Genomic DNA, 16,698 nt, shown 5'->3' on the forward strand with positions numbered 1-16,698 from the left:
TTAACTAATTTCTAATTGTCCCACATTCCTAATTGTCCCACATTCAAACGACGATTTGGCGCCCCTCCTAAGATTGCGCCCCACAGCGGGGTCCGCGGGGCCCTTGGTTACGCCACTAGCTGCTCCCCCTCGTCTCGGCCTCAGTACAGCTGATTACGTAACATGTGTACGACCCCAATTATCCCTGTGGTAAGAGTATTTTATTCTTTCTAGTTCTACCTGAAATTGATTTGATCCTCGTGAAGTATAATTAGGCCATCAGAATAAGACTGCAAAACCTTCGCTTGAACTAAATGGTTTTATGGCCTAATTCACGGGTTTAAGCGTTATAGCAGTTAGCCCATCTGTCCAGTTAGACTTAAGCCAATTAATTCAAGCGACCTAGAATCCCCCTCAGGCCTCAGTGATAACATAATATGTGAACGACCCCTAAGGTCCAGTTTAGAGAACCGCAACTTGGTCCCATCATCATCCTGCAGGATAAATAATGATATGATCACCAGGATCAGGAAGAGTCAAGAGTGCAATCCAGGCTGACTGCAGCTGAGCAGTTTCTAACAACAACAAACAGGCTCACCAGTCACCTCCTCATTCGGAACAGCGGAGTGGGTAACTTACTGTGGGTCACAACAGGTTTACCTCTTCTTTCCTCACAGTTAACTGTGGCGTCCTCTCAAGAGACCTGGTATATTATCAAAATGCGGGAAGAAGGAGAAAACATTTTCAGTATGCGGATGGATGCACTAAAATGCTGTAAAGGGTCGCCAAAACAAAAAGGGTTGAACATGACCAAGGGTCCACATAACACATTGGATATTACATTTGATGAACAGGATTTTCTGAATCCATCGAGTTGCCTTTATAACCTCTAAACTTCATTCTTCAGCAGTTGGACAACATGACATCCCGAAAAATGATAACAGATAAGTGATGAATATCATTCACTAGATTCCATACTGGTCCATGCAACGTAAATGACCAGTAACGTTGAGCGAGCGCGCGCCGCGCTTTACAGCTAAAATGATGAAAAGTTGTGGCATGCACTATAAAATAATTTCGCGTCCGCCTTCCAGCAGTTAACGTGTGGTTTTAACGCGGTAATGCTCTCCTTTCTTCTTGGAGTCACCCTGAGGATTGAATCAGAGTCCACTTAATGTCGACACAACCACGATTAGATATTATCTTTGTTAAGGACCACAAAAGCCTTAGTAAGATGACCTCATCGTTATATACTCAGAAGCAGACTACGCCATTTTGCGGCTTTTTATACCCCTGGCTGCCGCCAATTGTCAACAGTCAAGCAAGCCTCGATGGTTCTCTACAAATTAGTCAATTACTTACTTATTCGTCCATTTAGACAACCTTTTTGGAGAGATTTTCGTAATTTATAATTTTTGCTTCTGGCCTATAAGCCTTACTTTTCAGCAGTGCAATAACGAATACAAATGAAACCCAGAATATTAAACTTAAAATGTTCCATCATGTACCAAAATAGTTATTATATTAACATAATTGCCTATATAACGTTCTACAAAAGTAATGACGAACATAACCATAACCCTCAAATTGTTGCAATTAGCCCACCTAATGAAATCAATACTAAGCCAACGATTAGCCGGCATATATCAATTCAGCTACGGACCATTCAAGTGGATAAAATCATGGTAAATTTATACCTAGATACCAGCATGGCAAGCTTTTACAATACGAAAAGTTCAAAAAATAAACATACATATAATATCATTATTATCATGGTATCAAAAGTAAATTAATAATTTCAGTATGCACGTAAAACATAAACTCAAAATTCACGGAGACTGCCCCATTAAAGTTCGTGCCTTACTATTCACTGTCAAGCTGGATACAATATAGGAGTAGTGATGGATGTTGCAGATAAAATATGGTAATTTCGTTTTTCAGGGTAAAAATTTAAATTTTGAAGAAAAGCTGGTTAATATCTCACTCGGCAACCTGTGTACTATAGAATCCATACCTGTAAATACACGATCGAAGGTCTTATAAAATTACACGAATGGATCATCGCTCGAAGATAAATAAATTAACAAATTTTAAAAGAAGTTAAAAAATAGTATTTCTCTAGTTGTATTAAATATCAAAGCTACATCTCTAATCATGATAACTCTAATAAAAACACGAGGAAAGTTTCGTATCACGTAACCAGAGACGCCAAAATTCACACTTTTAATGAAGCCTCTTATTTTCCTCCAACCCATACAAATGTTTACCCATGCCCTTAATACATAATAAACGTAAAGCACACTCCTAGAAATTACTAAAACAACAGCACAGTAAATTAATTCTTAATAAGAGTTGCAGCACCTCAAACAATTTAAGAAAATGATAATATCTAACAGTTCTTCCATCAAAATAAGGGGGATTGTTCTCTTTTTTCGACGGGGTAAAACACATTTTCAACTATTTTTTGCAGGGCGACATATCATGCTCCATATATATCAACACAAAGTTTCGAGTTTAAAGCTAGATTGAGATATAATGACGTAGGGCCTGAAGCAACCTCCAAGCCGCCGGAGTGACTTAGCTGCTTATATTTTGAAACAGAGAGCAATTGTAGAGACGAAATACATGTCGTCATCATAGGACTGAGAACAGTTAATAATCCTACTTTACAGTTCTCTTAGTGAAGGAGTGTGAGTATGAATGCAGCAAGGATTAGGGTCCCTGAAGCGATCGTCTGCATAGAGCTTCCAACTGCTGCGCCTTGCATTTCTACTACATAGGTGCATTTTTCACCGTCAAGGTGGCACCTGTAGATACCCTGAAGATAATTACTCAATTAGGTGATAAGTAGTTTATTAATTGGAGGAGAAGCTGCTAATATGATGATGAAAGGTTCTTTCAGCCAACATCAAACATGAAGACATTGTAAACATTTGAAGCTTGGGTAGCGATGTTGAATCAGCCACGGTAAAGTCTTCATCGTACTGTTTTTACGATTAAAAAAATCATTTAGATATTCAACTTGTTATCAATATCATGTCAGGGTTAAAAATATAAAATCAATTATTTTCAGCATAACCAAAACTATCAGTGTAATGCTAGTTCGTGCATTATTTAAGAAGGGAATTTCCTTTTAGTGTTAATAATATGTCAATCAGATAGATTATAAAGATAATTTGATCAATTCAATGATAATATCGATCATAGTTAAAAAATAATTTGGTCCATTCAATGATTGATGATACCATCAATCAGATTTCAGCGATAATTTACTCAATCTTTTGAGCCGAATAACCCGCACTGAATCTTGAATTAAAATGATATTTTTCGAGAGGAAAAATGTCAGCATCTAGCTACAACTCTACAAGGGACATGCGGAATAAAGATGATATAATTAGTAGCATACATATGCATTAGCATGAGTGGCTTGATGTGATGATCACTTCACATCAGCCCAAAACAAAGTTAGCAATGTGTGAAATCTAGAGAACATCTGACGAATACGATGACTCATCGCATTTCTCACTCAGTCTGATAGACTTTGCAGTTTACACGCGACAAATCTTGCACACTCGAGAGATTAAAGATTCTTCCAGTCAACAATTTGAACATAGAATTTTTTTCACGCATGAAAACCAATAATTCAAGAAAATCTCCGAAATCTGCCACTGAGAACCATGAATTCTTCATGGAGTATATTTTTCAAGTGATATTAAAGATGCCTGGATAACATGAACAAAGAAAGTAGCAAAAATACATGAAGACAGATAATCTGTTTAAATAGCATTTAAAGTGGTTAAAGGGTGCTTAACCATTAGCAATATATATATTTTAAATGCAAGCATAACTCTCGTTAAAACCATGTAACGGAGGATATAAAAAGCAAGTAATAAAGCGCATCAGAAGACGCTTGAGAAGAAGCATTAGTTAGCATAACAGAGAGACATGACAGAGAATGAGAGGTCCTGATCTCTGGAGACAATCAGTACCTAAAAGAAAGCTAGGAGGACGATAACGAGTGATACGGCGGTGGAGACGGAAGTTTGGAGGGCTCCGCTGCCGGTACGGGTCACTGCGACTATGTACTCGCACTCTGACGAATGTGGACTACTCTCTATACTGCACTTGTAAGTACCCTGAAATGTGTTATGTTCCTAGTTTACGTTTGTTTTCGGGCGCGAGTGATTTGTATCCTATTTTTAATCTCTGGCTACATTTTAGTTTCTAAACATGCAATTCATCCTTTAACATTTCTCTTAACATCCACTCGCTCTGGATCTCGCTAGTTGCAGTGTGAGTCTGGACACAGTTTCAGCTAGATACACCCAGTAATCTAGATATTTCCAACCTTTTCAGGGAGAGCCTGTCTACTCAGAGACCCAGCCCTTTCCTAAAGAGCCGCCAACTCTTACAATTCTACAAAAGACGACTGTTCCATAAACCCATGCTCTCTCTCCCCAGCTCTATCTCCCCCTCTCTCTGTTCTTACTACTAAGTAGAGTGTGCCTACTCCAGGCTACAAGTCACGCCACTAACCCACCGTACCGCAATTTCATAATTATACTCTCGAGAATTAGTTGCATGTTGTGTGTCCTTGTGAGGATGGTATTTAGACAAAAGATCCACCACCTACCTATGTATCCATGGTCAGGGTACATAATAAGAGAGAGAGGTCACGTTAAGCTTGCTTACTTTACTTGAATAAGAGCTAAACTCCATACTGTTTAACCATGTCTAGCGCATTACAAAGGAAGAGGGTAACCGTAAGTGCTACAGTCTACACACACACACAGGGCCCTCCCCAGAACGGAAGTGGGTGTAAGTGTACCTGCTCCCCGGGGCACATATCCCGGAACTTAGTGACACGTGTCGAGGGTGGTTACTTGCACATCATGACTGTCACGTGACCTGACAGTGCGTCACGTGACTTCTTATCCCGTTTGAGCGAGTCTGAGTGTAAAAACCTGATATTTAGACAGCTGTTTTTTCCTGTCATCGATTCTCAATGAAAGGTAAATTAGGTGCAATGAATGGACAACTGCCGCGACTTCATGGTAACTATCATAAACCGTTCTGTAAATTTGCAATAATGCACTAGACGGCAGCCAGTCCAGCGGACCAGCCTCAGATGGCTGCGAGAACTGAGGAGCTTTAAAAGCCAACTCCCCGATCAGGGAAGTTGCATATTCCAGATACGGTTTGAGAAAGCGAAGGTGGACGAAATACTAATATATTACTACTAATTTTGTATCCTATTTCATCACCTTGTAAGTAGTATTGCAACCACGGGAACTACGGTCGACCGTTTCTTAAGGTCATCCGAAATCCATATAATTTTCAGGGAAAATTTAGATACAAATTTTCAGAGAAAATTCCAGCTTTCCACGTGAGGGAACATGAATTTCACCAACAACCACAAAACGTTGAACAACCATTTATTTTTGAGACAAATTCAGCCACTATCAGTACTTACCGCCTGAGTTTCGATGATTTCACCGATGTTGAGGGTACTGGATTTCAAGGTGTTGTTGGCCACGATATTCACTCCAGAGATAATAAGCGCTTCTTGGTCTAACGTCTGACCCTCATCTCCGACCTTGTAGGACCAGGTGATCGCTTCAGCTTCGTAGTTAACATCCTCAGGAACCTGTAATATGGGTTAGGTTAGCGATGCCTTTTGTTTATTAATATATATACATCGACAATGGACTAGAGTAATGACGGAAGGATTTATATTGTATTCCCCAATGAGGAGAAAACCGATATGTAAAAGTAGGCGATCGATTAAGACTCCTTTCAACATTGAAATGCTGACCTCAGTTCGGCTTATTTATAGAGGTTTTAACCTTACGCAGCTCAGTTAGGTTTGATATAAACAGCTCAAATTGAGCTGTATATATCAAACCTAACTGAGCTGTGTGAGGTACAGTGGGGGTGCCATATGTTTTGGTCATTTCTGTAGAACACCTTAGTGCAAAAACGAGAAAATAAGCCCGTTTTAGTAGATCGAATAGACAGTACTTATCAGCACAATGATATAAATATCCCGACTATATCTGAGATCTGTGCAATAGTGATGATACATCTCGTCTAAAAGAAGAGGTTAGCTAAAGGTTTAACGGCTTGGTGGCGCCGGCTAAACGATCCCTCCGATTTGACATTTCACAGGTCAATGTGATTACGTGTAGGTTGTAGGGGAAGGGGAAGGAAGAGGGTAACAGTAGAAGCCGTGTAAAGGAGGAAGAGGAGGATATAATATATAAATAATAACACTTGCTGCAGGTATGTTGTGCAGATAGAGTGTGAGGAGCTGAAACCACGTACTTTAATACGTCAGTTATCGGCCCCTTATCGAGTGTAACCACTACTGTTCACATGACTGCCACATTAAGGGACGAGCATTGTACCGAATTAGTTTTATCGCTACACCACATACGTGTAATAATATATATATAACACAGTATGATGGCAATAGAATTATATTTTCTGTGCTGCATTCTCGGTTAAAGAAGATAATGTATAGAGATGGAAGAAGGCTGTCTTCGGCTTAAGTTAGCTAATAAGCTAATCTAACAATTGGTCTGAACCTCTCATCACATTTCATCCCCGGCGACCACGAAATTTTGGTAATTGAATCTAGCTTTTCGTCACATCTTATCAAAAGATTAGTTCATACTTGCGAGATCTTTGTTTAGTATAATTAAAGCTTTGAAAGCTCACTTGGTACTGATAAGGCCAAGGGTGTAAAAGATAGCGGGGTAATTGGTTAATTATTTCATCAAATTAAACGATATTTGCTTTATCTGCTCCATGAGGAACTGTGATAATTGAGATAATTGACCAGATATCTTGAACACAACCCTACTTATAATTAAACCAGATGTGGTCATATCTTGGCTCTCTACTGTGGACAATCAGTGAGGTCATAAAGAAAGAGAAAGTAAATTAAACCTAAACTAGGGTGGATAATTCAACTAGAGTTACTAGAGACCTGACACGGTAAAATATACATCTTTAATTCTATATTTAAAACCAGAATTCAGCAATTTCATTTTATACAGCCAGCTGCAGTATGTGCACTTTTAATGCCATTGCAACTTTATGAAACTTATGCGTTGAAACCAGGCTCAGACCATGTCTATTTCAATGTGACAGGTATAGACAACTTGCTGAAAGTATCCTAGAGCCAAGTGATAAGACCAAATTTGACAACAATCAACAATAACACACCCCAGGACCATGGAAAAGCCTAGCCAGTGATGACATGTACTCTCGTTTCCATGACAATCCTATCGTTTCCATGACAACTATAACACGTGTTCTGATTGGCTGCCAGCCCAACAGCTGAACTCATATCTCGCATCTAATTGGAATGTAGCATGTACTGCACATCACGTGATAATTCTACCAATTAGTCGAGTTTTTAGTGTTAATTGGGGCTACACCCAGAGTGTAGAGGCCGGAATATCGTACCTAGAGGCCGGAATAGCGGACCTAACACCCGGATCTACACAATCAAGTTTCAACACTTCGAAAATACCCTTTGAGTACGCCGGGGGAATCTAATTAAAAAGCGTGGTCCACCAATAGGGTGAGCTAAAATAAATACATCCCATTCAGAACATGTTATCATCAAGTCTGAGCATTTAACCAGGCTCAAGTCTAAGCGGAGTTCAATTCAGAGCTATATTAGCAAAGTAATGATTATCATCATCACGGCCATCATCATCTTTGTACATCCACACTAGACACAGTAAGTGCAGGTCTGTAAGCAAGCCCGTTTAGAGATAATAAGGGCTGAAATGTGGATGAATTGTGCCCACGTGCTCACCCAGGGATACTAGACTAACCCTGATATCAAGTCACACGGTCACATGTCACGTGATCTAATGCCACGTGTTGAGTTGTGAGTCACGTGATCTTATTTAGCTTTTCGTTTCACTTTAGTAAAGGTCATTATGCTAAATGTAGAGCAGTAATTCAGCTGGTCCAGGCAGAGGCTGAGTGACTAGTGGACAAGCATATCTGAAACGTGTGGTCATGTGTTCCACAAACTGACCAATCAGAGACCTGCTGTCGACGGAGAACCAATGGAAGGGATCGGAGAGCTGAATAATAATAGCCTCAAAAGAGAAAGGAAGCCTGTTGGAATGTGAAATCAAGTGACCAGTAACTAACTGGTAGAGGAACAATTATCCGAGCGAGCTGAGCTAGACTAAAATCCATTCAGCACAGATCACTGATTTTCGGAAGTTCACATTTTCCACATTTGGAGGTCTAATGTAATAGTGTGACTGATGACTGCCATGGCATGAACTCAAATCATCATCTAGATCATAGTCAAGCTCATCGCCTAGACCGCTTAGATCATAGATAAATTCTTTGTCCCCCTAAAATTATATTCAACAGCTCAGCACCTGGCCGCGGGCCAGCCTGGTTATCAATGTTGCATATTTCCTGTTAGGATGCATTGTGTCTCAGTGCTGATATAAGTCTACTACACTCATCATATCCTGCCCTAATTTCTCTGTATTATTTAAAACAAACAAACTCTTGTCGGCTCCCTTCCCTCCCATTTAATTCTATCCAAAGAAAACAAGTGAGATCAACAACCCTCCTCCAGCCTCTTCCCCACACCTGCTACACTGACTAGGCTCTGTAAACTGCACCACCAATAATTACATGAGTTACACTGTCAAACCCGCTAACTCGGCCCCTCAACATACACCCCCCTTAATTCCCACACACACGAATATCCGAGTGTGTAAACCACTGAGTAAATGGATGACGTCATACACGCGAGTGTAGATGTTTGAAATTCCCGCGCTTTCCGCTGCCCCGGCCACCACTATGGTAATTAAGAGAGAGCACAGCTGAGTAGAGTATGTGTCACGTGGTCATTTGTGTGTGACTAGTGAGGTGGTTTTAGTTTTGAGACTCTGGTATGTGAGAATTTCTCTGTGGTGAGTTAATGTGGGACATCTGGTGGTGAGAATGTTAGACATCTGGCCCCGGCGTGTCTTGAATACTTTGGTAATTGTATCTGGAGAGACTCTGTTTTCAGAGACATTAACAATGAGTTATTAGAGTTGCTAAGTTGTTGAATAATGAAATAGCTCAACTACTCAGATGGGAGAGACCAACAATCTCTGGAAACTAAGATTCTCGGAAAAAACGGCGATTTTAGCTAATATAAATAACACTACAAGAAGTGTAAACAGTGTGAACGTTTACCGTTTACCACCTTAAAGCGGTGACTTAAATTTGATAAGAGGGATACTTAATCTGGTGCATTCCATCGAGCACGAATCTCAGTTAGATGACCTGATCACTTTTCTTTCATTCATTTTAAAATGTGCCCGCATGTGCACATTACAATCTCAACTTTAACATGAAGAATAAAGGTTACTACACGCCACCTCGTTAATCATGCACATTTTCAGCATAGTGCAAGTTTAAACTTTGAGTGGATAGTTAAGGCGGGAGTCGGTTTAATAAGCTAGGGGAGAAAGGTGGTATCTTGAACTTGACCAGAAATGCGCTGTTCTAATGATGTGCAAATTACGCTGCAGAGAATGTAAAAGCATTAGATAGAGGCCAGGTATTCAAAAGGGCTCTCTCCCTGTAGGATTTGCAGAAAGCCTGGGAAAGCTGGGAAACCTGTAGATTTATCACTGTGCAGGGAGTGCAGAGCGAGAACTTACTCGATTTCAAAATTTCAAGTTATCGCTAAGTTTTAAATATTGTCGGCCTGTTTTGAGGATGAAGCTAGTTACTGTCGGCGTTGCACACGCACTCTTCACGGAGCTTTCATGACTTCATTAAATTGACAAGATGTCATGAAAGAAGCAATTTAACACTCAAAAATGTGAATGACGGTGCTGTGCGGGAAGAATAATGTGATCTACTATCCACTTTGACAGGGGAGAAGCCCGTCAATCCTGGAAAGCCGGGTGTCTCAACTCTCCTGAGACCAGCATGACTGTCACTTTGAGCATACAGTGAGCTTCTCATTCATATCCCCAGGGAGTTAGATTTAACTTGAGTAAAGTGATCATGACTTGTGATATGTGTGAGTGAGTTATCGTTCAGGGTTCAAGTCATTACGGATTAAATCGATTTGTTTCCCCCGTCAAGATACTCAACACCTCTTCTCTAGATCGGATCAAGGTTGAACATTCTTAACATTCAGTAATTAAGGGGGGAAGGGGGCTATCGGGGCTCTCAAGATACCTTACCTTTTCAGGGCACGGGTTGTATCGGGTTTCTAGCTTCTAGAATAAATCGATTATCAGGCACGTCTTATCATACCCAAGTAAAGATTTGATTTACTTTCTGTTTCATTATGACCTCATTGAAACTGAGAGACTCCAAATTGCGTACACACAAAATTCTAATTTTAGCCCGTAATTTGGTGTAGCGCCTGCCTTCCCGTGTCGAACAATGTCAGTGAGATTAATGCAGGCTTGATAACAAGTGCCATGTAACGTTTGAAACCACCAATGTGAAAAGATCTCGCTGCCATGCAGGAGCCACAATGCAAGCTCAGCCAGGGGAGATGACCTAAAGAGTGAGACTAGTTCTGGTTAACGTTAGTCAATTGACCAACTCCCCATCTTCTTCTCATTTAATGAGCAAGAATCCACAGTCCAGTTTCTGGTCATTATGCCCTGTGCGGACCAATCAGTCATCAGGATGAAATTACTGATCACGTAATGTACGAGCTTGGTAAATAAAACTCCGGCCCGGCCGAGCTCTTTTACATCCGAAATTATTGCATAATAATAATCGTTCGTATTATTATATCGATTGTGCCTGATAATATTGGATTACGAAGGCAACTGTCCGTGGACTGATGATGGCGGGTGTAACAAAACACCCGAATTTACCGATGCTAAATGTCATCGATTGTAACAGGATTTCACATTAATTTCAGCACTTGCGCAGACCATCCCTTAATTGCAGGCACCGTGGGATTCGGAGTGGACATTTTTAATTTTCCAAGTTATTTATAGTTGTTTATACACTCCGGGAGTTTCGTTATTATATGCGATTCCGTTGTGGTAAGAACAAGGCGTTGGAAGCCGATGAAATCACCGATTACCGTTTGTCCTTGTGCCCATAGCTAGCTAGATAAAAAATAGTTGTCTCTCTTTCATTGGTCTGAAATCACCAACATGATAACATTGTCATCAATCTCTGGGAAGTAAAGCATCCTTTAAGTGTGGTCATCCAGTAAAACGAGTATTTCTTATCAACAGTCGGATAAAAGTCCTCATCGAGTCAATGCTATCAGTCTTATTTATCTTGCTTCGTCCTGATGACGCGCCCAACTTAATCAACAATCTATCGTCAAATATCGGAATATTCTTTACACTGACAATCCACACATAGCTCACAATCTTCCAGAATATTTGTGCACACCACAAAGTTCCTGACTACACTCCTATGTCTAGTTTCATAATGTAACATGTAAGATCTACCTACTCATAGAATTCTACTGATTACACTCTAGCCAGATGTTTGAATTACACACAGTCTACTCTAATGAGGACTCATTCATAATTTACAAGTTTTATACAGCCTTTTGTAGAGCCATTCAACACAAGTTGGCAGGGATTTATAATATTAGCTAGCACAAGTTTCATCGTATGTGAAAATCAGGTCTTGTCAGCCCTCAAAGCCTGCCACGAAGAAGCTGCTTATAACAAAGAAACTGCGCTTGTAAAGCAGAGGAAGCCTAAATACTGCCCACATTATCTAACGAGCCTGGCCATTGTGGTGTATGATGCAGGGTAATACTGAGTATAATTATGGGGTGATGAGAGCCAGGGAGGGAGGGCTATTCAGCTTGCTTTTATCAGGATCCCTCTGATAGCGTGCCCCCTCCTCACCCATTATATGTTATCGGATATGGTGAAGTCTAAATAACGGGCACTTCAGGGAGTCAAGCATTGATGGTTTACATAATAACAGGCGAGGGACAGAAGATATATTGCTCTATAAATTTGCGGTACCGTATTTTAAAATTTTCGTCAAGAATTAGACCCAGTTATTCGAATTAGCACTGTGAATTCTAAAACACTGGACTCTACTAGAGTTGTTATTTAACGGTATGCATTGCATACCATACCCAGCTCACAATGTTAAAAGTTGAGTGATGACCTACAAGTTGACAGTTTCACGGCAAGACTCAGCCGAGTTCTGATAGTTCACTCTCTTTTAACATGATGTTAAACACTGCCACAACACTCCCTCCAATTCCCATGTGATTTGCATGCTCAGTCAGCAATTGATAGTAAACAAATACAGGCAGCAGCAGTTGTTGGTCGTGTACTGCACGGCACAACCTGGTATAGCGCTTTGTTCTGCACAAAGAGTTTCTCTTTCTCTTTGTTAGCAGGAGAGAGGGAGTGAGTACATCCCCACGGTTTCTGGAAGCAATTGCCGGAATTGGCCGGACGTCAACACTACCTCCCGCCAAATACACCATGTCAGCTCGAGTACTCCTTATTTGTTAGCAGGCTTAGAAGTTAGAACCTTATCTCTTAAGTCACGGGAGACTTTGTTCGGACGCTTACCTCATCGGTAAGTTGCCGGAGATAAAATAAAGGGTACGATTAGCGTGACCATTAACTGAACTCGGATCAACCACGTACAAGGCCGCCCAAATAGGGTCATATTGAGTTGCTTAATCACACTAATATGCCCATATATGGGCATGCTTTGTTCCATTATTAGAGTGTGTGCTGAGTTCCCCTTCACATCAGACACAGAACCTGGGCAGAGGTCACACATCTACCTCTCATTAATTATTCACCGTATAATATGAGTGTGTGTAACCTGAACTGAGTTGATCGAGAGCGTGAGGAACTCTGCCTGCCGGCGTTGAAACGCGGTAAACACTACTCCATCTAGCGCCAAGGGTCACGTGGTTAAGATGCGGGCCTGTGATTGGCTGATGGTATTCAGCTGGCGCTCTTATTGGGTCACTCCTTCAGACAGATGGCTCAGCTGTGATAATTCAATAGACCTTGGCCCGTATGAATATGCTATTATTGTAAAACGCGAGCAACTAGGTTGGTGTGCTCGTTCACAATCGAGTTTGGTTACTTGAGGGAATGTAGCTTTGAATACTTAGTTTAACATGGTTAACGTGTTAGTGTTCGGAGATTACAATGGAATCATTCAAACCGGGGGATTTAATTAATAAAATTATATACGGAGCACATGTTCAGTCAAAACAGGCATGGTTATGATTTTGAATGGAGAAGTTGGGTGATTCGTGATAACGGTCCATTTTAGAGGATGCTGTAAAGATTTTGGGATTTACCACACTGTTAGATTCCCCCATCATGAAATTAACAATTTACGCTCCATACAGTGGGACTGCCGCTGTATTCAGGGGCGTGCCCGGGGGGAGGGCGATGCATAATTTTTGTTGAAAATTGCTTTTTACAGCAACAAAATATTTTTTATTAAAATTTTTATAAAAATTACCCAGGGAGCCAGGGGTTCAGGGGCAGGGGTTGAAGGTTATTGATGTGAAAATAAATGTGTTAGGGGTCGTTCACATATTATTACATAATCAATATTTTGCCAATTTTAAATCCCCTCCGTAATCAGTTTCACACAGTCTTCCTACACATCACAAGTGCAGTCACTAACAGTGAGGGGGCAGGGGGGAAGGGGCAGGCGGACAGGGGTCGAAGGTTATTGATGTGAAAATAAATGTGTTAGGGGTCGTTCACATATTACATAATCAATATTTTGCCAATATTAAATCCCCATTCCCCCTCCATAATCAGTTTTACACACAGTCTTCCCCCACATCACAAGTGCAGTCACGAACAGTGAGGGGGCAGGGGGGCAGGCCTGTATTACATTGCAACTTGTACCCTGCCTCCTACATATATATAGAACAATGGTGACGTGTCAGTCCATGTAAAAGCTAAATAATAATAATAATATTTGTGAATATGCAAAGGTCATTTCGTGAACAAGGATTGCTTAACAAAATGGCAGTCGTCAGATTGACATTGCATGTGGAATCGTGAATCTGTGCATGAACTATGAGCGACAAAAAATTCGCTTGTACAAGTTTCTCCTGTATGTCAGATATATTTTTAAAATCGCAAAAATTACATAATAATATGTACGGCTGTACGATGGTCGAGGTGGGCTCAGAAAACGTGACTTCTGCTTTAATATTGGGAACATGTGGCTAATCCAAGGCTTATGACTATAGTCTATAACTGTTTCATAGTCCGTGAAGATGTAAATGAGTAAAGAGGCTCACATTCCTACATTCCCATCCCGGGGTACCCTTCAAACTGATCTATAACCAGATAGGATCCTAATGACTTATAGTTCATAACCCTAACATTCCCCAACTCCAAGCAGAAAATAAGGTAAGCGAGCTAGCTACCGGCGTCCGGCCTATACCGGGGATACCGGGAAAAGTGAAAATGTAATCGTGTGTAGGGCAGGTATTCGGTTAATATTGGGGAACACATCGTTAGGCTAGTGAGCTTGTTGATAGATAACATTTCTGCACAAATCTTGTAGAGGAAGGGGGAGAGCAGATATATACTTGTACTTCGTTCTAGTTATTGTACATTCCAGCGGGAAGGAGGAAAGGAGAGGATATTCTGTGTTTGTTAAACATAGGATATCAGGTTGATTAATGAAGTTCATTTTCAATATTCTGCGTCACGTGGTGCTAGTTTTAGAGAAAAGGTGTTTTATAGAAAAGGTGGGTGCCATGAAATTAATAACCCGCAAGATCCACCGAAAATAAACATACTGCATGGGCAGGATCTAGGATCGAATTGCATATTTCTGGGCGTTCCCAGCACGTTTTTAAGTTATAACACAGCTTTTGGGTGCTTTGATGTTATTTAATAGCAACTTATTATACTAATAATGAAATGATATATTAAAAGTTGGCCCCTGAGACGAAGAAAGAGAATGATGAAATAAAACATACGTAGAGACGGGACCGGGAGAGGTTGTCATTTTCAGTTTAAATCTAGGTGGACAACTTTATTTCCATATTCTAAATCTTTAAAAACTCAAAAGAAAACTCACGATGCAACTGAGTTGAAGAGGCTTTCCGGGAAGAGGTTCCAAGTTCTGGATAGGTCCGCAGTCCACTGAAATGGTGATATACATAAACATCACTATCAATATTGATCATGACATGATTGACCAGAGTCGGATGTCAAAATAAACCTACCCTTCGCCTTCCCTCCCATGATCATGTTTAGCAAGAAATAAGATGGGGGTTGCATCGACTTAATATGTTTATGAATATTTTTTTTCCTGAAAGTTCTTTTGGAGACAAGAATTGTTTTATACTACAGTCAACAATACGCCTAAATTCAATAACCGTGACAAATTTACGATATTTTTTACCGTCAGTCGCCGGTCGTTGCAACCCCGTCCCTCTCCCTAAACAATCATAAACAAACTTAAGAGAATAGTTGAAATTCTAAAGAAGGTTGAAATCCTAAAGAATGTTGAAATCATAAAATTCATGTTAAGTGTTGTTTTTTAAGAGAGAAAAAAGATCACTCAAGTTGTAAGTCCAGACTGATTTTACTGACATGATTGGTATTTAATGGTGCAAATGTGTGAACAAATGAATTGTGAAATCCGCTTAATCATAGATGAATGACAGTGAATGGAACAATTTGCGTGATAAGCAAGTACAGTCCGTTTACCATTGTTAACAAAGGCCGAATTAGGAAAACAATTTGGATTCCAGACAATGCCATTGCCAATGAAGGATGGTATTAAAAGTGACGATATTTATCCGTACGTCTAGAAGTATTTGTGAAATGAATTCATTGTCATTCCAACAGAGTAGCTTTCCCCATGATTTTTATCCCAGGGGGAATAAAAATATCTAAAATTTGTAGGTTAAGAAGAATGTTTGGCGGTCAGCGGAGTTTGCAGGAGAATTCTACCAGCTGCTAAATTTATGTCTAACCTTAAAAACCACATCATAAAACTCATCCTCGTGTTAGGATCACATTGCACCATTCCACAACAAGAAGGTTTGCTAGATACCTATAGCAAGCCCACTGATTGATTTCATGATGTAACCGGACATTGGTTGTTTCTCATTTCAAGAGACTCTACTGCCAACAATTGAAATAGAGACCTGAGACGCCAAAATAGGCAGCAGTATTTCTTTGTTTTGAAACTGAAAGGATAAACATTCCAGTTACTGCTGCCGTGAGTGTGGGGAGTGCCAAAGGTCAGTTTTAGCTCAGGTCTTTATTTTAAATGTAGTTGTTAACTGCTAATCCATGCTGGTATTCTGATTTAATGGAGCTCATCTACCAGAATACCACAGAACGCTGATTTAAGCGCTTTAGAAAAGAAATTAGCTTTATATATAATTTCACAGAAAAGGGGAAGCGCGAGCGGCTACTTATTTTAGCACTTTTTCTAAGGAAGTTCAGCAAAGACGGAAGATCTTTCGTCAGAATCTACTCACCTAAAATTGTACATCTAGCAGCTCACCAGTCCTCATGATACCCATGTATTATTGGTTATTGGGGGACCACCAATTTTACATCACCTGATCGCTGATTTGGTCAGCCTTACATAATACACACGTAGGCAAACGAATAATATATTGTATGTAAAGATTGTATGCAGAGAATGATATGTGTGTAAGAGCAATGATAAATGAACTTGACTAATACG

At 40.2% G+C, this 16,698-nt stretch overlaps 1 protein-coding gene across 3 annotated transcripts in view; it reads right to left on the reverse strand.

Annotated features, from left to right (window-relative positions):
- Positions 1-1,460: 1,460 nt before the first annotated feature.
- LOC134820570 (uncharacterized) overlaps positions 1,461-16,698 on the reverse strand; it is a 119,439-nt gene continuing 104,201 nt past the window's right edge. For 2 of the 3 annotated variants that reach the window (XM_063831024.1, XM_063831025.1), the window contains exons 8-11: positions 15,070-15,134; positions 5,453-5,626; positions 3,969-4,115; positions 1,461-2,797 (exon numbers count right to left, since the gene is read on the reverse strand). In XM_063831024.1, coding sequence (XP_063687094.1) covers positions 3,969-4,115; positions 5,453-5,626; positions 15,070-15,134 — 386 coding nt within the window. In that variant the 3' untranslated portion in view covers positions 1,461-2,797. The remainder of the gene's footprint in view (positions 2,798-3,968; positions 4,116-5,452; positions 5,627-15,069; positions 15,135-16,698) is intronic. The other variant, XM_063831026.1, reaches the window with a different exon arrangement.

The sequence above is a fragment of the Bolinopsis microptera genome, chromosome 9 (genome assembly GCF_026151205.1).
Source record: "Bolinopsis microptera isolate Bmic1 chromosome 9, MBARI_Bmic_1.0, whole genome shotgun sequence".
Taxonomy (NCBI): domain Eukaryota; kingdom Metazoa; phylum Ctenophora; class Tentaculata; order Lobata; family Bolinopsidae; genus Bolinopsis; species Bolinopsis microptera.